The 24,488-nt window shown below is 44.9% G+C and overlaps 1 protein-coding gene across 2 annotated transcripts in view; it reads left to right on the top strand.

The window, feature by feature from the left end:
• PTDSS2 (phosphatidylserine synthase 2) overlaps positions 1-24,488 on the top strand; it is a 167,191-nt gene that overhangs the window by 53,558 nt on the left and 89,145 nt on the right. The window contains exons 2-3 of one of the 2 annotated variants that reach the window (XM_082270393.1): positions 20,879-20,909; positions 22,902-23,003. In XM_082270393.1, the coding sequence (XP_082126519.1) occupies positions 20,879-20,909; positions 22,902-23,003 (133 nt within the window). The remainder of the gene's footprint in view (positions 1-20,878; positions 20,910-22,901; positions 23,004-24,488) is intronic. The other variant, XM_082270392.1, reaches the window with a different exon arrangement.

The raw sequence follows: 24,488 nt of genomic DNA, 5'->3' as shown, positions 1-24,488 counted from the left end.
TCCCTTGTTAAGAAGATAATATACTTACCTTACTTCCTCTTCCCTTGGCGGCCACGGCGAGTCATCACTTCCTGGCTTGCAATGATTCCTGGGAGCTGAACGTCATCGCTCCCAGGAATCCATGCGCCTGCACCGGCCCCGATGTCAGTTCCGGTGCAGGTGCCGTCATACCTTGCTAAACCGCTTCTGGGCATGCCCAGAAGCTGTGCAGGAATGACGCTGCAGACCCGGAAGTGACGGCGGGGCCGGCGCAGTGCATCGTGGGACTGAAGAGGACGGAAGAAGACGCAGAAGAGAATAGCGCTATCTTCAAGCTGCCCACACCTAAGATGGCAGTGTTGGACAATACATTTTCAAGGTAAGTATTTCTTCTTGCAGGTAAGTGCAACCCGGGACAGTTCAGAGGCTAGCCATTGTGGAATGTACTAGCCCTGACTGTCCCGGGGGTATTTTTATGTATTTTTTTTTTTTTTAGGTGGAACTCCACTTTAAGATAAAAAAAAAAAAGCCTTCTGCCTTTTACAACCACTTTAGGAAGGCTGGCTGGTTCACGTCTTCTGTGCTGCCTCAGATCCTGTAATGAAATTTGAACTTTAACTGGTCTATTGTGCATTAACTGTGCTGTCACCCAGTATGATGTAGTGCCAGAGATTGGCACCAAGCATCTGAATGGTTTATTCTGGATGTGCAGAGTACCTGTGTGTTTTTTGTTAACCATGCCTGATCTTTCCTGCATGTTTATATTGCAATGTTGTATTGCTGCCAGCGAAAGCATAGGGCATGTCGCAGAATGCCTTGGAAAAATGTCCTAAGTTTGTGATGGTCTGCATTGGAGTGTAGCGAACATATCCTGCCAATGTTTTTGCCTTATGGGGCAGTAAGTCAGTCGAAGGTTGACTGAATCGCTTGGTTTAATCCCCGTGTTTTGTCATTGACCTTCAGTAGAGCTGGTGCCAATAAATATATATATCTCTGCGTCAGTATCCGAATGGCAGGCAAATGTTTTAGGCACTGTAATGTCTGTGCTGGCAGTTTGCATACTTGGGCTAGGTTCACACTGCTGCATGGAGCAGCTCACAGCGGGGGTCCCATGTGCCCCTGTTCACCATTTTAGGTCTGATTTCAGTCCGCATTTTTGGCTGAATCTGGACCTTAAACGGACTCTTGTGCAATTCGCCCCGGAGCCGATTCAGAGATATGTGAACTTGCTCCATAGAGAGCCAGCCACACTCTCCTGACATGCAAATTCGATAGGGGGGAAACCCGCATTCATTTCGCAATAGGGGAACCCAGCCTTAGAGGAACTTTACCCTTCTGGAGGTCATTTTTTTTTACCCTTTCTTACCTGGCATGCTGGGATATCCTGAACACTTTCCCACCTAGGAAATCAAGCATCTTTCAACTGATCTGCTGTCTTCTTTCATGATGTCATCTGGAGATGACTTACTCTTCCGGGTTAAGACAGCCACCACCGAAACTGCTCTCCTCCAGGCACAGTAAAAGCTGGTGTCTCCTGGCATATCTGATGTAGATATCCAAGAAGGCTGCTGGAGAAAGACTGATCTAAAGCGGTGTATACATGTGACGAGTTGGCTGGTTGAGCAGGACTTTCAGGACGTGTGTAGCGCTGTCTGTTCAATAAACGCCAGTGAAACAACTGGCTTCAGTCAAATGGTCATGCTGGAAAATCTGCATTTGATCAGCCCTTGCAAACAATGGCAGTCAGAAAACAGCGGGAGGGATCCCTGCATCAGCATCACTTCTGTTTATGTGGGGATCTGTGAGTTTCCAGCGGGTTTTAAACGATCATAAATCTACATGTATACCTTGCTTAATTTTTACCCAAGTAAGATTGAAGGGAAGGAATGGGCCAGTTCAAGATGGTGGTGGGGGGGGGGGGGTATTAATCGCAATAGAGGTTTAGGGAGCAAAGGCAAGATCCTTAATGTGAATTTCTCTCACGTCCTCTGACAGTCGCCGCCCGTTCATACAGCCTTCACTAGTGGGCAGTGTTAATTTTGGCAGCAAATTTCAATTTAGTCTTAGGACTAAAATGGCATTTTAGTTTTAGTCCCATTTTAGTCTTCTGCAAGTGTTTTAGTTTTAGTCATTTTTAGTCTACTAAAACTCCAGTACATTTTAGTCGCCTAAAACAATTTGCATTTTAAAATGTAGGACGTTTTAGTCGACTAAAATTCATTTTAGTCATCTAAATGGTCATGGTCAGGTCAGAGAGGAGGCCTGTAATGCTGCTGCCTGCAGTGAGTGCACACAGTGCTGCTCAGAGTGCTGGATGGGGGTCTCAGGTTTAAGGGTGGTCTCTGGTCTGACTCTGAACTGAAGTTGTTGAACAGGATGGGCCGGGCGGCCTCAGCGGCCTATATGCACGCACACAGTCCTGGATGGATGGCGGAATCGGATGCCAGTGGTGACTGGTGAATGGTCTGAGGGGACTCAGGGAGGCAGTAATAGCTGGCCTGGCTGTTAACTCACAGTGGGTGCTCTGCTCTGGATGTGGTGGTGGCCGGGTGCCAGTGCCCTGTGATGAGTCAGGCCTGGTGCTTCTGGCTGCAGTGCTCTGGTGAGGTTAGGTGACTGGTCTCGAGTCGACTCTCTTGTAGTAGTCCACTCCTCATGTCGGACGTCACGGGGCACGCCACGCCAGACGCCACACAGGCGGAGCTCTGTGAAAACCGGAAGTTGGGTAAACGTCCCTGCCTCACATTCTCATTTAGTTTTCGTTCGTTAACGAAAACGGATTTGATTTTCGTCATAGTTTTCGTCATTTGACGAAAATGTGCTATACTTTGCGTCTTGTTTTAGTCAATTGAAAAATGCCGGTGACGAAAGCGCTGACAAAAAACGTTTTCGTTGACGAAATTAACACTGCTGTAAACTCCATTGGCTGTAATGTCACATATTACCTGAATAAATTACCAACATTAAATATTAGGGAAAAATATAAGAGAAGCCTTTTTCTTAATTGTTTAGTTTTCAGCAGTTTAGTAGATGCTCCTTACTTATGCTTATGCGGTGGTGCAATACATGTTTAAACTTTAATGTGCTATTATTACATGCTCTGGATGGAATTGTGTTGCCGATATAGAAATGGCCAGCAGAGGAGTGTTAATTTTGATGTCAATTTTTTATTTCGTTTTATTTTGACTAAAATGCCATTTTAGTTTTAGTCGTATTTTAGTCATCTGAATTGTTTTAGTTTTAGTCGACTAAAATTGTGTTAATTTAGTCGACAAACGTTTTTAGTCGACGAAATTAACACTGCTAGTGGGTAATGGCGCCCTCTGCAGGCGGCGACTGTCAGAGGAGTCAGAGAAAATAATTTTACGGTAAGTTCTTACAAAAATTCTATTTTACTATTTTTTAGCAAATGGCCAGTGCCAGGTTTCCATTGCTAAAAACAAACCTACTGTTAAAAGGCTGAACACAGAGGTAGTCCTAGATATTCTATAGAAGATTAGTGCAAAGCACTGGACCCATGGCAAACATGGAGATTCCATAATGAATTCTGATTAGTGATTATGGAATGCTGCACGTTGCTCTGTCTGCATGTAGCATTGGCTTGTCCTTTCTTTGAGACAGGCTACCCATCACAGTGAGGGGGGGAGCAGGAGGGCCAAAGGTGGTTGGAGAGACTTTCAAAGACCTGTGGTTTTCCTAGTTGGCATGATGTTCTTTGGCTTCACTACTTTGACATTGACTCGAAAAAGGCATGGAGCGAACAAATTGGCATACTCTGAGAATAGGTGGCCGGAGGGTTGCCTTTGTTCGGACTCATACACTATTGCAACCTTTTGCAGTCAATTAGTTGGCAGTTGCACTTGCCTTATTGTAAAAAAAAGTTGCTCCGATGGGTCACATAGCCTGCTAATATTAGTTTGTTTCAGTGGAAGATTACATCTTAAGCTTACATGTTGGCAGCCTGGTATTTAGCAATTGGGTCAAACTGAAGTGTAAAATTTAGTACGTCTTGAATATCATAATATAATGCCTAGGGTTACTTTATAATAAAGTTTCTACTTGTGCCATGCTCAGAATTCAATATTTATAGCCTAAACTAGTTTGACCCGTAAACATTTCTCCAAGCTGTTCTTGCCATACACATGCACCCTTTAATCTTCTTATCTCCTCGCCAGGGAATTATAGGAATAGGAAGCTGTTTGGCAGAAGAAAAGCACAAATTGTGAAAACCATTGCTGAGAAAGCAGAAAGCTTGAGGATACAGACTCAGAAGTGGGTTTTAAAAAGAAAGAGAAAAAAAAAAAAAGATTAAAGGATATATGTCAGAACATTGTAGGATCCTGGAAGATTATGCTCACTCTGAATCTGAGCGCAAAACTAACACTGCACTTAACTCTTAAAAACTGCTGGCCTTAGAAAATGCTTTAGTAGGTCTTTGTAAGCAGGGATCATTAAAACCACAGTTCATCAAAACTAGGGGGTAAATAAAAAAATGTTTATATTGAGTGCTGATGTGTCAGTGTCCCCACCTGCCTTTTTATCTCTTGAGGACTTGCTAAGACAGTGTTTCGCAACCTTTTTTCAGTCAAGGCACCCTTTAACCGCTTTACCACTGGTCACTGTGCTGCTACTGCAGCACAGTGGCTCGTTATCGTCTGGCGACGTAGGTCTACGTCACCAGACATTCCCCCCTCTCGGCAGCGCACGCGCACCGCCAGAGGCTCGCGCGCGCCGCCGGAGGCTCACTCCCGCTGTTTTCAGTTACAGCGGGAGTCGGGCCAGGGGAGGAGCGGCGGCGATCGTCGGGGAATCTAGTTTGGAGATCCGCCCGCCTGTGTAAACAGAGCGGGCGGATCTCCTAAGTGACAAGGAGTGACAGATTGCAGTGTTCAGCATAGCTGAACCCTGGATCTGTCCCTGTGTCACACAGTCACCTCCCCCCCCCCCCCCACACGTTAGTAAGCACCAGGCATACATTAACCCCTCCCTCTCCAATAAAATGAACCCCTTTCCTGCCAGTGTCATTTTTACAGTAACAGTGCATATATATAGCACTAATTATTGTAGTAATGTCACTGGTACCCCCAAAAGTGTCAAAAATGTCAGTCAAGGGTCCGATCTGTCCGCCGCAATGTCGCAGTCCCGCAAAAAAAACCGCAGATCGCCGCCAAAACACCAAAAATGACATAAATCTTTCCCTTAGTAAACGCAATAACTTTTGCGCAAACCAATCAAAATACGCTTATTGTGATTTTTTTTTTTACCAAACATGGGTAGCAGAAAACAAATTGGCCAAAAATTTAAAAAAAAAATGGTTTTTACCGCGCAATTGTCAGTTAGTCGCACAGTGCCGAATCGCAAAAAGTGGCCCAGACGTAAGACAGCAAAATCCTCTAGTGGTAAAGTGGTTAAAATCAAATTTCTCTAGCGCTCATTGACAGACGTAGTCCTCGGTGATACAGCACCTTCGGGTTATGTTGCCTCCACAGGAGCAGGACTAGACAGGAAATTAAAAAGCTCTGGCCACACCCTAGGGGCAGTCCCAGAGGGTATATCCTCTCTCTCTCTGCCTCAGCAAATCAGTTATTTTCTGTCTAGTTAGGAGTAAGGACCTAGATACCTTGCTGGGATCTTAGGTCCTGGCAAGATTTTTTTCTTAAAAGATTTTTTTAGACAGCTTTTTTTCTCCAGTGTTCCTGTGAGATCTTCAAGCAAGAAAGCTGAACTGGGCGACGGGCTGGATGTTGAGATCCGGTGGTCACCCCAGTTCAGCCTACGAGCGCGTGCAGGCCATAGCTCCGCGCTGGGTCGGCCGCGACAAAGTCCCATTAAAGGACTGACCCCGCAAGTTAAACGTCTCGCTGAAACGCCAAAGACCATGAGTCACGGCGTCCATATCGGTCGACAGCCCTCCCGCCCCGGTGGAGAGGGGTACTGTCAGGAGTTGGTGCCCGCCTGGTTCCGGTATGGTGAGTAGTATGTTCCCCCTTTTCCCCTGACGGGTCTTGTGGTGAACGCGGGCCCCTCTCTGTATGGTAAGATAGAGTCCCTCTCTATCCTATAAATGACACAGATCCTCCTACTTTGAGTGTGATTTTATGTGCAAAAGGCCAGGAGGCTTGGTTTGGGAGCTAACAATCTAATTGTATACATGTTAAAAAGATTGTAATCAGTGGCATTCTGGGAATCTTACGGTGATAAGAATAAGCTACCTACCAGTCAGAAGCCACAGACATGTAGACTGCCTTCCTAATCAGATCTCCAGCTATTAGCAGGCCTCCCGAATGGCCATGCGGTCCGCCAGGGCCGGTACCGCCAACCACGCCAAATCCCCATGCAGAGAGAGTGTTGTGTGCCCTGCAGCACACCGCTATTCAGTACAGGCCGCCGCCATTTTTTTTGCTGGACCGCACGAGCCGCCATTTTGGCGTAGCCTCGTGTCTCCAGCATGGGGGCGGCCATGTTTGAGGTGATCCAAACACCTCGTGGAGCTAGGGGAGGCGCCGGAAGGCGTGCAGAGGGGCGGAGCCGCCTCCTTTCTTCCTGGGCAGCCAGCCAAAAGACTTCCTGTTTGTCAAGACAGCGCTATAACCTGTTGCAGTTAACTCTGAGCATCAAGTGGTGAGCCTGGGGGTCTATCTCTCTCTCTCTCGATCGATAGGGATCCCTAGCAGGTAACACTAAGGGGCTTTTTGTGGCGCTGGGGGTCTGGAAAAAAAAAAAAAAAAGTTTTTTATTTTTGAATTATATTATCCAGGAAGTGACTGGAATTATCATGGACCCTGCCACACATATTCCCCCACCTGTTTCCCTCGAGGGGGCCACGGGACCCGCCGGTGCACAGAGTGTAGAGTCATTTACAGCAATTTTGGAGTCTATGGTGGCTCGGGTGGAGGCGGCCGGTCAGGGACGGGGGTCAAGGAAGCGACCCCCGCCTACCCCTATACTATCTGACACTTCTGACTCAGATTCAGAGATGGTCACTGCAGTTGCAGGTTCCTCTGCAAGGGCTGTTGTCTCAGGTAAAGCCCCCTCAGACAGTGAGGAGGACGTTTCTTCTCCCGCTATAATTCAGGAAGAAGCATTGGTGGACGCACTAGTTGTGGCAGTGCAGGAAACCTTAAAACTTGAGGCTTTACCGGCAGAGGCAACTGAAACAGAGATTCCTTTTGGTACTAATAAGCCCATCAAAACGGTGAAGGTTTTTCCTGTACCCAAGTGTTTCGGTAATCAGATTAAAGGAGAATGGGAGCATTCTAAGCGTACCTTTACTATTTCCAAGCATATTGCTAGACGCTATCCGTTTGAGGAATCCATCATTAAGAAATGGACGGTACCACCAGTGGTGGATCCACCTATTTCCAGGCTGAATAAAGCCACGGTTATCCCAGTGGAGGACACTTCGTCCTTTAAGGATCCGGTGGATCGAAAGATGGAAGCAGAGTCCCGCACCATCTTCTCTCTGATAGGGTCAGCATTTAGACCAGTAATTGTTATTGGTCTAGTTTCCCAGACACTTACGGAATGGGCGAGAATGGTACGCCAAGACCTTAGGGGAAAAGATATTCCCCAGGAGACATCTGATTTGATGGAACAGATTATACAAGGGCTACAGTTTATCTGTGACGCAGCCTTGGACACTACTCCCTTATTAGGGCATGCATCTATGTCAGCGGTCATCCTCAGACGTGTGCTGTGGTTAAAATGCTGGTCAGCTGACCTAGGTTCCAAAAAGACCTTGACAAATCTCCCTTTTCAGGGGAATCGTCTATTTGGGGCCAACCTAGATGAAATCATTAAGGATGCCACTGGGGGCAAGAGCACTTTTTTGCCACAGGCTGCTAAAGCTAAGGGACCTCGCAACAAGCGAGGACCTTTCTTTACCGCCCATAAAGGGCGCCCGGCTGGTACAAGCGGGAAAGGCAAGACTCCTCCAGGAGGGTTCAAGAAGGGCTGGTCGGACAAGCAGAGGACCAACCCAGCCAAACCCGAAGCAAAGGAGTACACAGCCTGAAGGTGCGCCCCCACCCGGTTTCAGGGTGGGGGGACGTTTTCACCGGTATTCAGGACATTAGATCGAGCATCAACCACTACTACCGGTGCGATTCTTCCCTTCCAACATTTAAGTACTACAGGAAGCGGTAGTTACCGTTCCCTGAATAGATCTTTTCCTTTACCTTTTCCTAAGATTAGTCCCTATACCTCACAGGAATCGGATCTGGTTGACCAGATAGGCCAAGTAGCCTCTAGTCGGGTGACTTCGGTCCCTGAGGTTCAACCAGAAAAGATCACCCTTCCTGATAACAATCAGGTATCTGATAAATGTGTGGGAACAGAAAACGACCAGACTTTCTCGGATGGTCGGGGCCAGATACCTCTAGGGACGCCTGGTTCAGATTCTATCAGCGCCAGTGGTCCTAGAAATTCTAGGCTGGCCGACTTGGACATGCTAGTCGCAGACGTTCCGTGGGAACTTCGTCTCAGGGAGTGTCTGTGGTCTCAAGGACCAATTTACCATCATGCTTTACAGTCGCTGGTTTTAATGGCCTGGCCATTGAGACCCAAGTACTGAAGGACAGAGGTTTGTCTACTTCAGTCATTCCTACCCTTATTAAAGCAAGGAAAGCGACTTCCAGCAAGGTCTATTATCACACATGGAAGACTTATATTGCGTGGTGCGAATCTTTAGGATTTCCTCCACGTACCTATTCGGTGACTCGAATATTGGCCTTTTTGCAACAAGGGGTTGAGCAGAAGCTAGCCTTGAGCACCATCAAGGGTCAAGTTTCAGCATTAGCAATCTTCTTTCAGAAGCCTTTAGCTACCAAGTCCTTGGTGCGGAATTTCATCCAGGGGGTGCGGCACCTGGCTCCACCAGTCCGCGCGCCCTTACCGCCCTGGGATCTTAATTTGGTTTTGTCGGTTCTACAGAAACCTCCCTTTGAAAACATCAGGGAGATTCCCTTGCTTACTTTATCCCAGAAGGTGGCCTTCTTGGTGGCTATTACTTCTGCTCGCAGGGTGTCAGAACTGGCTGCATTATCATGCCAGTCCCCATACCTAGTGATTCATAGGGATAAGGTAGTAATTCATCCTAAGCCATCTTTTCTTCCTAAGGTGGTTTCAGATTTTCATCTGAATGAAGATATTGTACTACCTTCCTTGTGTCCTCAGCCCAAGCATCATCGGGAACATGCGTTGCATTCCTTAGATGTGGTTCGGGCAATCAGGGTATACCTGAAAGCTACGGAATCATTCCGTAAGACGGATTCACTTTTTGTGATCACGGATGGCCCCAGAAAGGGTTTGCCTGCATCTGCCGCGACCATTGCCAAATGGATTAGACAAACGGTGGTACAGGCTTATTCTATTAAGGGTCAGAGTCCTCCGTTCCCTGTTAGGGCGCACTCCACTCGAGCGCTCAGTACTTCCTGGGCCTTTCGCCATCAGGCGTCAGTGGTCCAGGTATGTAAGGCGGCCACCTGGTCGTCGGTACATACCTTTACAAAATTCTATAAAATTGATGTGACGGCATCGGCGGATGCCTCATTTGGCCGCAAGGTTTTGCAGGCCGCAATTTGAGGAGACCGGGGGTCTACCTCGAGGGTTTTTTCTGTTTGAAAAAAAGGCACCGGTTGGGCCTTCTAGATTGGGATTTGATTTTCATTTTCCCACCCCTCATTTGTGATACTGCTCTGGGACGTCCCGAAGGTGCTGTATCACCGAGGACTACGTCTGTCAATGAGCGCTAGAGAAAAATGGATTTTTGTAAAATCTTACCGTAAAATCCTTTTCTCTTAGCTCATTGACAGACGTAGTCCCCACCCCTCTGTTTTTTGAGTTGGGTTGGGTTAAAATCTCTAAAGACTGCTTTTTCACATAACTGATTTGCTGAGGCAGAGAGAGAGGATATACCCTCTGGGACTGCCCCTAGGGTGTGGCCAGAGCTTTTTAATTTCCTGTCTAGTCCTGCTCCTGTGGAGGCAACATAACCCGAAGGTGCTGTATCACCGAGGACTACGTCTGTCAATGAGCTAAGAGAAAAGGATTTTACGGTAAGATTTTACAAAAATCCATTTTCCATTGCTTTTCTACAGTCACCTTCCTTTGCAATGCATTTTTCCCAGAGTCATACCAACTTTTTAATGCCGTCAGAAAAACACCGCCTGCACCGTTTCCAATATAAAATCAAAGTGAGGAAACTTTTTAAAGACCCCTGGTATATAGGCTGCAGCTTGGAGACCACTGGTCTAGAGGAAGGGTGCTTCTGGGCAGCCTGCAATTGTATGAAGACTGTCCTAGGTATTGCTACAGGTGATGTTGATCCTCCATGATTGAAAGAACATATAGTGAGGAAGGGGCAATAAGGTTTCGGAGGAAAGTGCTAGATGATGCTGGACATTCTTCAGGAAATAAGAAGCAGGCTCTGACTTGATGTAGCTTCTAATGTACACTGCAAGAAGCTTACAGTGTGCAGTTTAAAACTGAGTAAGCAATTTTGATACTGGCGAGGAGCTTGTACAACTTTACATGACTAAAGATAAGGCTGGAGTTTAGTCTCCACCATGCACCAGCCCTTTGTTTTGGTGACCAGCATAACAGCAGAGAAGTCACTTTCTACCTAGTCTGTTGCTCCTGATTATTAGACTTCTGCGATTTCTTCTATATAAATATTTTAATGTTAATTTGTTTGAATTTCAGATGCAGACTGTGTGCTAGGTGATTATCTTTTTTTGGTTTCTAGTTACGCCAGCCCGATCCAGGTTACCGTCACTTTCCTTCCACTTTATCACTTTCAACTGACTTTCACAAGCCTCTAGTTAGATCCGCTTCACAGTGCTTTTCTTTGTCTCTTTGCCTTTGCATGTATCTAAAAACCAGTCAAACTACATGTGTAGTAGAAGTCATGTTAGTTGCTTAATGTTTCAAGGGCACCTTCTAGAACCGTGCTTGACACAGAATGGGAAAATGTTTGAAGGACGCCTTGTAACACAGAACATAGACAGGGGCTGACTTCTAAAAACTGGAGCCATGGAGTTGTTGCCCAGGGTAACTAGGTAAGTTTCATTAGTCATTTTTGGGTAATCTTAAACAAAGCAGCTGCTGTGGGCAACAGCTCCTTTCCTGGCAGAGTTTCTCATTGTTTTCTGGTGTTTTTTGTCTTGTGCACATTCCCTATGCTCCACTGCTACTGGTGTAGAGCAAGCAGTGCTGTTATTTCTGGTCACGTGTACTACAATTCTTAAAGACCTGAATGTGTCGGGAGGTAAATGTATAGTTCATCTCAGCACAAGCAGGAAAAGGTGACTGTTCAGAATCACAAGGGGGCATGGAAATGCAGCCACCCTAAAACAGGAAGTCTGAGAATAGCAGAAAAAACTTGCACTTGAGTGATGAAACAAAGGAACAATTAGAGAGGGCATTCTACATATATATATATATATATATATATATATATATATATATATATATATATATATATATATATATATATATATATATATATATATATATATATATATTAGAGCTGCACGATTCTGGTCAAAATGAGAATCACGATTTTTTTGCTTGGAATAAAGATCACGATTCTCTGTGTAACATCTTTTACATTATTAAAAAAATTGGGATAACTTTACGGTTTTGTTTTATTTTTTTTATTTTTTTATTCATTAAAGTGTATTAATTGCGTTTGAAAGACTGCTGCGCAAATACAGTGACATAAAAATTTACAACAATCACCATTTTATTCTGCAGGGTCTCTGCTAAAAAAAAAAAAAAATATATAAATGTTTGGGGGTTCTAACTACTTTTCTAGGAAAAATAAACTGATTTAACTTGCAAGCAACAAGTGTAGGAAAAAGGTTTAGTCTTTAAGAGGTTAAACTTCCTTCCTCAGCAGAGGGAAAGAAAAGATACAATGTAATCATTTGTGTTTACAGTTCAGTGGGAGACTAATGCTGATAGGCTTTTGCGGGAGGCTTTTTTTTTTTTTTTTTTTGACAGCTGCTCCCTCATAACTATGTAAAGAATCGAGCAAGTGTCATGTTAAGATCGTCAGGGGGAGTGAATCGCGATCTCGATTCTGTTACGATTAATCGTGCAGCTCTAATATATATATATATATATATATATATATATATATATATATATATATATATATATATATATATATATATATATATATATATATAGTGTAGAATGCCCTCTCCAATTCCTTTGTTTCATCACTCAAGTGCAAGTGTTTTCTGCTATTCTCAGACAGAGGGAGAGAGATATAGATATTGCTTTTATTTTATAAAAATTGTAAAATTATTGTCGCCTCAAAAGAGAAGTATAGAATTTTTTTTTTTTTTTATAAAGAATCATACTTACCTAGGTGGATGCAGCATCACTCTGATGCTACATCTGTCCCCCACTGGTTCAAAGACTGAGAACTGAGTGATCAAGACCGCTGATCACTCAGTTTTGAGAGCTCTCTGCTTCCCCACCCTGTGCTCAGTGGGGGCACTGGACTGTGAAGGGGGCGGCAGGCTCAGACTCTTAACGGCTAACTGAGAGGCTGATACTGGTTGTGGGTGGTTCCCGACCATATTTTCCTAATCTTGCCTGAGCTTGGACCTGCTGTGTGATGTGCGGGATTCAGAACGTTGTCTGCTGAAAATGAGTCATAGGAGTGCAGAACGCACTGCACCCTTGTGATCCACAGAAGTGCCGCCAAACTAGCTTTGGCTGTACCTCTCCTTTTATAGGATCTGATGGTTTGCAGTAGCGATAGACCAATTTGTTTTTTTCAGGGTCACAACGTATCGGTATCGGCCGATATTTTGTACATTTAAAGTTTTGAAAAATAAGACAATTTTTGACACAAATCTGGTACTGAACATGTTAATTTTTGTTTAATGCTTAATGGCTGACTTGCTGGCACTTTGTGGTGGGTGGCTGGCTGGCACCCTGTGGTGGGTGGGTGGCTGGCTGGCACCCTGTGGTGGGTGGCTGGCTGGCACCCTGTGGTGGGTGGCTGGCTGGCTGACACCCTGTGGTGGGTGGCTGGCTGGCTGGCACCCTGTGGTGGGTGGGTGGCTCGCTGGTACAGGGCCTGTGGATGTGGGTGGCTGGCTTGCACCAGGCTGCTGTGGGTGGGTGTATGGCTGTAATACACTCCTGTGAGTCTAATCCTGACTCCAGACGAGGCTGTCCAAGGCGAGGGAGGTGGCCTAAGAAGGCAGAATAAAGTCACAAAAATATCGTCAATATCTGCCAGTCCCGGGAGCCAATACCGATATATATCGGGGAAAGTGCGTATCGACCCTCGGTATATCGGCATTGCCGATAATCTGTCTATTCCTAGTTTGCAGACACAGCGAGACTACTCGCTTTTTATAATACGGGTTCATTATGGGGTTTATTTATTAAAGGCAAATGGACTATGCACTTTCCAAGTGCAGTTGCCTCAGAACTTAGTAAATGAGATGAGGCTTCACTCTGCAAAAAATACCCAATCACCCGCAAAGAAGAAAAATAAAAACGCATTTCTGCTTGCACACGATTGGATGGAAGTCAGAGCTTCCCCTCATTTACGAAGTTCTGGAGAAACTGCATTTGCAAAGTGCACAGCCTGTTTGCCTGTAGTAAATCAACTCCATTAGGGTTTCCTTACTTCAGTCCAGCACCTGAAGAGGCAAGTCCACTAATGACAGGTCGCTGTAGGTAGCACTGCTTCTAAAAGGCTATAGGAATCCTGACATATGTCTGATCTCCTGTTCCAAATATATATATATATATATATATATATATATATATATATATATATATATAACATTTTTTTTTACTTGCTGTAGGTTGGAAAATGAATGCAAATGGCTGTCATGGGTGCTGTAGACCTTTCCATTTGTTTATCTTTTTATGCTGAATTTTATAACACAAAAAATTCACTTTCTCTTTAGTTCCTTGATGGACACAGCTCCAGATCTTCTTGACCCTTGGGTTTATGCTGCCCCCTACAGGAGTAGGACACTAGGCAGAAAAAAGTTTGACTACGCCTGTAGGGCAGTCCCAGGGAGTATACCTCCCACTTCCTGCTATAGGTCTTCAGTTTTTTTTCTTCTGCCTAGTCAGGATTAAGGACCTAGTTCCTTGCTATGATCTCTGGTCCTAGCATTTTTTTCTTTTTTAAACTGAATTTTTTCTTCCTTTATTATTTTCTGTTTCTGTGAGAACTACAATCAACTGCCAGACTGTGTGACGGACTGGATATTCTAGATCCTTACGGTCTTCGCTGTCTGGCCAGTGAGCACAACCCAACCTTAGCTTCATGCTGGGTTGGTTGCGACATAGCCCTACTGGACGGGGGCTGGCCGGCTAGTTAAACGCCTTTGCGAGGTCGCAACCCTGGTCACGGCCCGAGTCGCAGTGTGCCTCTGGCCTGCAGCACCCCCATTCCAAGATAGTGCAGTGGTCTGCCTGGAGCAGTGCCTGTCCGGTCCCAAGGTGTGGTGACTAGTGTTTTCTCTCCCCCCCCCCCTCTTCTGGTGGTTTTTTTGGGGTGGACGCTGGCCCCTGCCTGCATTGGTCGGACCCACGAGTGCCCTTCCTTCCCTCCATGTCGCTCCCCCTCACTATCCGGGTCCCTCTGCGGACCACCCCCTCCATTCACCCATGCCTAGCTCCCTTCCCCCCTTCCTTGCTCCCTTCCCTCCCCCCCCTGGATGGTCCTGGTGGGGATCCCTAGCATGCTCCCTCCTTGCTGTCCAAGTGTACCTGGGGGTCCCGGGTGCCACATGGGCACCACGTGTAGCTGCCATTTTGCTGTGGATGTCTGTGTGTATAATCGGCGGCCAGGTTTGTATAGTCCAGCGGCCATTTTCATGTAGTTTCCCATTGCTATCACACGGCTGCCATGTTTTTAAAGCCTATGAAGAGGTGAGTTGGCCTCTAGTGGCAGTTCCTGTACTTCCTCTTTTTCTCTTTGATCTCTGCATGGCCTGAAGCCTGGCTCTCTTACTCTGCATCTGAGGAGGGGGTGGTGAGTCCCTGTGGTTGCTAAGCGGCTCCCTCTTTCGGTTATAGGTATTTGGTGTGCTGGGACTTGTGGTGCCCTGGTGCAGCAGTGGCAGGAATTTTTAACCATTTTTTTTACACTTTTTGCTGGCGGTCCCCATGTCCACCATGGAGTCCCTGGAGCACGTGTCACCACCTGACCCCCCTCTCAAAGGCTGCGGGGCAGTCCTGCAGTCACTGGTGTTCAAAGTAGATATTGTCCTCCAAAATAGGATGAGCAAAAAGCGTCCTCCGCCTTCACCTGCATCCTCTGTCCCCTTAGATTCTGAGGTTGATTTGGCCGCCCCGGACGTGAGCCACCCTACTGAGTCTGCATCCATGCGCCCTGAGTGCTCGGATAGCGAGGATGATTCCTCTTCCACTACAGCTGCGCATGAAAAAGCGCTAAGGAATGTATTGATTGTATCCGTGCGGGAAACTTTGAAATTGCACTGGTGCAGCCGACACAGCAGTGACGGTGCAATTTTGTACCCGCAGAGCCTCCAAAGCGGCAAAGGTGTTTCCCGCCTCTTTCTGCAACATTGTCACAAGTCAGTGGGGTTCCCCCAAATGCACTGTTGGGGTCCCTAAACGCTTCGCTAGAAGGTATCCTTTTGAAGAGTCCCTGTTAAACTGACAGTACCACCTGTGGTGGACTCGCAGGTTTCCAGGTTGAATAAAGCCACCCTTCTCCCGTTGGAAAACACTCTGTCCTTTTTAAGGACCCTTTTGACGAGAGCTGAATCTCTGGTCCGATACCTTTTTTACCCTGGGCAGTTTATTCTGCGGCCGGTTTTTGCCATACTTTTGGTTTCCCAGACCTTAAGGGAATAGGCTAAGCTCCTGTGCCAGGATTTGGAAGGGGGACAGTCCCCTCCTGACCTGGCAGACCAGTTGGTCCAGGGGTTGCAGCATGTCTGTGATGCCTCTCTGGATGCGGCCGCCTTAGCCTGTAGGGTGTCCGTGATGGCGGTGACTCTTCGCCGCATGATATGGCTGAAATACTGGTCTACGGACCAGGTTTCCAAGAAAGTATTATATAAATCAAGAGATATTTCTGCGCTAAACCAAATAGTATAAAAAATGATGTGAAAAAAGCTGCTAACACAGACCCATAGAAAAAAAGTCCACATAGTATATAGCAAAAATGTGTAGCGCTAATGCATAATGATCAATATAATAGATGATAATGATCAATATAATAGTGAAAAATTTAAATGATCTGAATGATAATAAAACACTCTGAATGTGAATAATAATAAACAAGCTCAGCAAAAAAACATGAACAAAAAGTCCTCTATTGTGAATATATCCATGGATATAAAAGAATGAAAAATTGTGCTCAATAGAAGTGATGAAAAATTATATATAGTCCCAATGAAAATCCAAGTGAAAAATCCAAATGAATCACCCGTGAAGAAAATTGTATGGTAAACTGCTTACCAGACCCTTAAGGTCTTCAGAACATATAGGTAAACCACAAAATAGCTGATATCACGGGAGAAGGATCACATAGACTCCACAGGCACAGATCTCTCATCATAATGGCCCCAAATCCAATCATGATCCATAAGGAAAGCCTCATGTAGACATAGCCCATGTATGGGTAATGGAGGAAAAAGGATGGAAGGAGCACATAGCGTAATACAGTTTAAATAAAATGCTAATTTATTAAAAGTTGCACTTACAAAAGTAGAAGGAAACTGGCATAACACAAAAACGAAGCTGGGTTGTCCCGCAGGTGTAGATAGGAAGCTCGGCCACGCCCCCACTGTTGGTCCAAGCTTCCTATCTACACCTGCGGGACGCCGCTGCTTCGTTTTTGTGTTATACCAGTTTCCTTCTACTTTTGTAAGTGCAACTTTTAATAAATTAGCATTTTATTTAAACTGTATTACGCTATGTGCTCCTTCCATCCTTTTTCCTCCATTACCCACACATGGGCTATGTCTACAGGAGGCTTTCCTTATGGATCATGATTGGATTTGGTGCCATTATTATGAGAGATCTGTGCCTGTGGAGTCTGTGATCCTTCTCCCATGATATCAGCTATTTTCTGCTTTACCTATATGCTCTGAAGACCTTAAGGGTCTGGTAAGCAGTTTACCATACAATTTTCTTCATGTGATTCATATGGATTTTTCACTGGATTTCATTGGGACTATATATAATTTTTCATCACTTCTATTGAGCACAATTTTTCATTCTTTTATATCCATGTATATATTCACAATAGAGGACTTTTTGTTCATGTTTTTTTGCTGAGCTTGTTTATTATTATTCGCATTCAGAGTGTTTTATTATCATTCAGATCATTTAAAATTTTCACTATTATATTGATCATTATATGTATTAGCGCTACAAATTTTTGCTATATTCCAAGAAAGTATTGTCTGATTTCCCCTTTGTAGGAGAAGAGATCATTAAGGGTCTTACTGGATGGAGGTAAGAGTACTCTGCTTCCACAGACCACCAGAAGCAAAGAGTCTTGTTGTAAACGCGGTCCTTATGTCCCTCAGGATCTAAGGACCAGGGATCAAAATCAGCCTGTAATCCCGCAGGGGGGTTCCAATATTCCCTGGCCTCGTAAGTCGAGAACGGGTTCCTCCAATACCGCAGACAAGCCGCTTTTGCCTGAAGGGGAGCCCTCACCCGTAACTGGGGTGGGGGGGGGGGGACGTCTTTGCTTCTTTCAGGAAACAGACCCTCCTTGATTCAAGACAAATGGGTCCACAAATTGATTCGTCCGGTTACAAGATCGAGTTCCAGTTCTTCCCTTCCAACCTGCGTTTGTCCCCAGATCACCTACGAGGTCTTCTTGGGGTGGAACAGGATCTGCTTTCACAGGGGTTAATTTGTAGCGTTTCCTGGAATCAAACGTTTTCATGGGTTTTATTCAAACCGATTTACTGTTCCCAGGAAAGAAGTCAAGGTCTGACCAATTCTGGACCTTAAGTCCTTGAACCGCTTTGCACGGGATCATAAATTTCGAGTGGAGTTCATTTGCACGGTAGAGGCATCCCTTCATCAGGGGGATTTTCTGGCCTCTATTGATATCAAGGACGCGCACCTTCATATCCAGATATGTCGGGCATCAGCGTTTCCTTCACTTTGCCGTGGGCGAGGAGCACTATCAATTTGTGGTGTTACCCTTTGGTCTCGCCTCAGCTCCTCGGGTGTTCACGAACGTTTTGGCCCCGTGTTAGCATTGCTAAGGCAGAAGGGGATTATTGCGGTACTGAGGTACTTGGACGACTACTACTGTGAGCAGAGTCTCCAAATGCCTTAAAAGACAGTCTGGACATTTCGGTGCAAAATCTGCAAGAGTTTGGATGGAAACTGAATTTCCAAAAATCTGTTCTGGCACCTTCCACCAAGCTGGACTATCTGGGCCTGACTCTGGACTCAGCCTGGTGTTTCTTCTGGGGGTAAAACTCCAGAAGTTGCAGGATGCGATACGGCTCCTGTTGTCCAGCAGGCAGCCATCTCTAAGGACTTGTATGCAAGTGCTGGGCTTGATGGTCTCCACCTTTTTAAGGTGGTTCCATTTGCTTAGTTCCATACCAGATCTTTGCAAAAGGAGATTCTTGCAAAATGGAACAAGAACCCACAGTCTCTGGACAATCTGATCCTGTTAGCCGGGGTTCGAGCGAATCCCTGATCTGGTGGCTCTGCTCTCCGGTGCTTCGACAGGGCAAATCCTTTCTTCCTTCTATACTGGACAGTGGTCACCACGGATCCCAGCCTGTTTCGGATGGAGAGGTGTCTTGGGCATGGATTGTGCTCAGGGGATTTGGACTCTGAAGTAGTTCAACCTGCCGATCAACATCCTGGAAATTCGGGCAATCCGGTTTTGCCTCACCCAATGGACGGTTCGTCCACAGGGGTACCCGGTAAGGATTCAATCGGACAATGCCACGGCCGTGGCATATGTTAATCATCAAGGGGGCACTGCCTAGCGGTCCTGGAAGTAGCTGGTATTCTAAGGTGGGCAGAATGGTTAAATCCAGTAATCTCTGCTGTGCATATTCCAGGGGTAGAAAATTAGCAGGCAGACTACCTCAGTCAGTCGAAGTTGGATCAGGGAGAATGGTCTCTCCACTCGGATGTTTTTCATTAACTGTGTCTCCAGTGGGGGACTCCCGATGTGGACCTGTTGGCCTCCCATCTAAACAGGATGATACAGAGATTGTAGCAAGGTCTCAGGATCCTTTGACCTATGCCACAGAAATCTAATTATCTTTTTGTCCTTATAAATGGCCCCGTAAGGAGCTGGCCGCATCTGTTGCGACCATTTCTAGATGAATCAGGCAGACGGTGGTGCAGGCCTTTTCCATTAAGGGTCAAGATCCTCCTTTCCCTGTAAAGGCGCATTCTCCGAGGGTGCTTAGTGCCTCTTGGGATGCTTCTTTTGGCCGCAAGGTTTTGCAGGCTGCTGTTGGAGAGTAGTAGTCCTCTTTTGAGTGTGCTTGTCAGATGAGCTCCAGTTGTTCCTGGTTGAGCTCCTGTTTTTACCTGGTTGGCTATGTTTAGCCTTTGGAAAGTGTGTTTCTTGCTGTGTTCTTCCTACCTCTCATGTTGACACTGCTTTGGGGTGTCCCAAGGGTCAAGAAGATCTGGAGCTGTGTCTGTCAATGAACGAAAGGGAAAACTGGATTTTTGTTTTACCGTAAAATCCTTTTCTCTGATGTTCATAGACAGACACAGCACCTGACCCTCTAATGAGTTGGGTTTTATGTTCTTGTGACACTGCTTGTTACAAAACTGAAGACCTATAGCAGGAAGTGGGAGTTTACCCCCTGGGACTGCCCTCTAGGCGTAGTCAAACTTTTTTCTGCCTTGTGTCCTACACCTGTAGGGGGCAGCATACACCCAAGGGTCAAGAAGATCTGGAGCTGTGTCTGTCAATGAACATCCGAGAAAAGGATTTTACGGTAAGACAAAAATCCAGTTTTTTTAAATCTTTAGTCATCAGAACAGTCTGTATTTCTCCAAAGCCAGAAATCCTATTCACACATGTAGACAGTGGGCGAATAAAAATGTCTGATTCTACTGCAGCTATTCTCAGTCTGGGTTCCATGTAACCCCAGGGTTTCTACAGAGCTTACGTAGTTGAGTAATTGGCAATTTAAAATATACTGTATAACCACTGATGACAATCGGTATTACTCTGTTTAGCTGTATGTTAGGGGACATTCTACCTCACTGACCACCAGTGTATGGAGAATTGTTTCCAGTGACTACTATTGTAATGGGGCCCTTCACCCAATGGCCACAAATGTAGGTTGAACTTTTCCACTGATTATCAATGTAATGGAGCATTTCTATGGGCATAGGTGTAAGGGCAAACTTTACTAATGAATTCTCCAACATCGGTGCCCTATCATTGGTTTTATTTTTAAAAAATAGTGCCCCATTGTTATCACTGGAAGAATAGTGCCCAATTGATGGTGTCAGTAGGGGAAACAGTGCCCCGTCATTGGTGTCAGTTGGTGGAAATTGTTCTCCAAGGGCCACATACTGGCCACTGGGCTGCAGTTTTGAGACTGCTGTTATATAGGGTGGGTGTCAAGTACGCAGAGCATGCCTTGTTCTTTATATATTACTACATAAGCTTATTGTGTATGCTAATGTACAATGAGCTGTAGATATAGCATTTTTTTTCAGGGTATCCCAAGACTTGAGTTATTTACAAGATTCCTCTGTGTTGAGAATTGGAATTTATCAGGTATTCGTTGCAAAGAAAACACTCAACGGGGAAAGGCCACCAAAAAAGACCTTTTCCTTGAACACTGTTTAATCTAGATTTTCTTTTCTCCCCCCTATGTATTACCAATTATTCCTGGTATGCTGCCATTACTAGGAACAGAGAGTGGAAAATATAAAAATCATAGGTAAGCCTTTTAAAGCCATATAAAAATTAGATGTATGCTACTTTAGATACCAGAGGCTAAGTAAAAGCTGCATTAAAGGACACCCTTTAGTAGAAGGCTTTAGTGCTTGTGGTATGTATGGGAACACTTTTTTTTTTTATTTTTTTTGCTTAGTAAATCTCTTCTTTTGATGAGTTTAATTGGGAAAATCCTCTTGTTTGTTTGTTTCTTCATAGAACATAGTTGTAAACCAGTTTTTTTTTGTGTGGCATTTTTCATATGGTGGAAAGCTTGCACGTTTTCCAATTTTACAAGAATGTGTTTAACTTGTAATTTTAATCCTCCTTGCATGATCAAAAAAAAACTGCTGGCTCATGTGTGTTATGCTGTATCTCCCCTAGTTTTCAGAAGGCTAGGTCCCCTGCTGTTCCTTAGAATGGATAATTGGGGTTTGCATTTATTTTGTAAAAGGCGCGGGCTCACATTTGATAGAAATTGCATTTGTGGAATAGATCGTAACCAGCTTTGCAAGGATGATATGCAACATGAGGTCCTGGGGTAACCACGCATATTAGAAAAGTTTATCTGAAGTCCCCAGAATTTGGCAATGATAATCGTATTCCTGTTAGGCCGGCCATACACGGAGAGAACTTTTCTTGCAACCCTTGGTTGCAGGAAAGAAATTTGCTCCGTGTATGGCCGACCTAAGAGAAATACAATTATTTCTGCTAAATCCTGGGGATAGACCGTGTTCAACAGACAGTGTTGATGGAGGAATCCCTCCTGCGGGCCCATTGTCTTCTCCCAGCGGGGGGAGGGGGGGAGCAGGGAGGTTTAAGGGCGGGTAAAGCCGTCCCCACATAGACAAGACATTATTGCTAGCTGCTCCGGCAAGCTGGTTGTACGATCAATCAACTTGGTACATTCAGCCTGTCCATTAATGATTCGAATCTCAGCCAGTTCCTGCTGTACCGGCAGAGATTTGAACTGTGTATGGGAGGGGCTTACCTTGTGAAAGTTAGCCTGTTGGTATTTCCTATAAAGCATGGGTGTCCAACCTTTTGGCTTCTCTGGGCCACATTGAGTGTAGAGAAATTTTCTCAGGCCGCATATAAAATATATACTATTGTTAAGGTATGTAATAAAATGCTGCTGCGCCCCTCCTGCGCCGCCGCGCCCCCCGCACTAATTTAACACAACTAGAGGATGATCAAATGAAATGGAATCAGTATACAGAGGTTTACGTCTTCTGAGAGATAATAAAGGAACACTCTAACCACCATGACCACTTCAGTGATTTGAAGTGGTCATGGAGATAGGAGTCAGAAACACTGCACATGCTCCCCCCCCCCCCCCCCCCACAGTCTCTGCCTACCATTAGTTGGAAGCTGCTGTGGCCATGCCCCCGACCCAACTTCCTTCCTCCCCAGCAAAAAAAAATTTTCAGGGGGCAGTGGGCCGTATTGCCTGCGGCTCCGGGCCGCAGGTTGGACATGCCTGCTATAAAGTATTGGTGATAATGGCATAAAAAGTCAGTATATACTTTTTTTTTTTTTGTGTTCCCCTTCATTGTGCCTGGAGCTCCTGAAGTTAAGAGAGTGCACTTCCCCTTCCCAACATCCTAAGGGCTTTGGCTGCATGGGAGAAGCATGTACGCAGTATAACAGATATTTAGTATGCGTACAAAGGTCTGCCAAAGTTATTACATGGTCTGATGAGAATATCTGATTGAACTAGGCGGGTTGAAGGCTTGTCTTGTCCTCTCCAAAGTGGGGGATAATGCACCTCATGGGTAGAGCCTTGCCTAAGGGATGATGAATCTTGTGGGTGGAGCCTTGATTTATGGTTAGGCCAGTCATTATGGAAATGTATAGCTTACATTCATAAAGTTTATTCTTTGTATATCTTCTGTGTATGTTAACGTCTAAAATGTTATGACCTAGGAGACATACCTTAGCAATTGTTTTTGTCACATTTTTATAATACCACCACTCTATTTATTTTATTTTTTAGGAGAGCTCACACATTAACAGTGCTATTCATCCTGACATGCTCCTTGGTATATGTTACATTACTTGAGGAAACTCCCCAAGACACAGCCTATAATACAAAAAGGTATGCAATTTCTTTACCATTTTCTTCTACAAAATAATTCTTATAGTTGGTGTTTGAGAATCTAAAGCTTTGTGTGCTAGGGTTTTGCTGAGCTGGGAGAAAAGGCGAAGTACAGCTTTGTGCAGATAAGCGCAAATCATTTTCTACAATCTGCCCAATTCTGAGATCTTTTACTGAGTTGGTGAACCTAAAGCGGTAATAAAGGCTAACTCTAATTTTTCTTAATGTCCCCACACACAGACCCCCACCTATCCTGCATATCGTGTATAAAAAAAAAAAATCTGTGTACATTTTTTTTTAAATCAGGTGAGGTTGCCGGTTTCAGCAGCTCCAGTTCTCCTGTGTAAGCAGTGCTCAATATTGATTGAGCATTCCCAGAGCCCTGACCTCACCCATGAGCTCTCATTGCTCAGCCATTGTCATCGCTCCCTCATCTCCCAGGCAGCAGCTGCTCTCTTGATACAGGGAGGCTGGAGCTGCTGAACCACGTAACTGTACCAGATCAAAAATAGGTACACAACTTTTTTTTTTTTTTTTTTTTTTATACAGGGTATTCAATATAGGTAGCAGGAGGGCCAGATTGTTTTTAATAGCTAGCCTTTTCATCCACCTGGCATCATAGAGCAAGAACCACCAGTCTTCCAGATAGAGAAGTTAAATAAGTTTAATTGCTCCTCTAAAGGAGGCCTGCTTTATAGAAGTTGTGCCCAAAAAAAAGCAACCACATGCACTAGTGACCAGTATTGCATGTTCTCTTCCTGCATCTGATTTTTTTCACCATTGCTCACTTACCGTGCCATGTTGCACAGTGTGTCTCTATGTGGAGCTGCACATCTTAGCAGAGGAGCAGGGCTTAGTTTATTATTAGTAATGCCCATCTGATGATGAGGTGCAGAATAACCTATTCATTCGTGTATATGTGTGTATATGTATGTATATATATATATATATATATATGTATATATGTATATATATATGTGTATATATATATATATATATATATATATATATATGTGTGTATGTATATGTATAATTTCTACAGGAGTTTAGGGTTTTCCCTGTAGAAGCAGCCCAATGCTCAGAAAAACCTTCTAGATTGCATTTATGAGAGAAGTTTTATGGGTTTGATTTTTTTTTTGGGGGGGGGTGCGCATCAATGGAGGAGGATCTCGACTAACAGAAGAGGTATCAGCACAAGGGACATGCCCTACTGATTGTTAGTTATGTCCCTTGTGCTGGTTTTTGTATTTCTTTTCACTTCGATTTGGCTTTATAATAGAACAATACCTCCCCTTACAAAAAATATCTGCTTCAGCACTTAAAGTGGCACTCCTGCCCCCCCATCAAAAAAAAGTCAGCAGCTACAAATAATGTAGCTGCTGTTTTTTTAATATTAGGACGCTTACCTGTCCAGGGATGTCGATGGGAGAAAAATCAGCTGAGGTGTCGGCTGATTTTTCACTTGGCTCTTGGGCGCTGCTGCCA

The sequence above is a fragment of the Pelophylax lessonae genome (genome assembly GCF_965119305.1).
Source record: "Pelophylax lessonae genome assembly, chromosome: 10".
In the NCBI taxonomy this organism is placed as follows: domain Eukaryota; kingdom Metazoa; phylum Chordata; class Amphibia; order Anura; family Ranidae; genus Pelophylax; species Pelophylax lessonae.
Note: the sequence above shows the minus strand (reverse complement) of the source record. Positions and strands in the feature narration are given on the sequence as shown.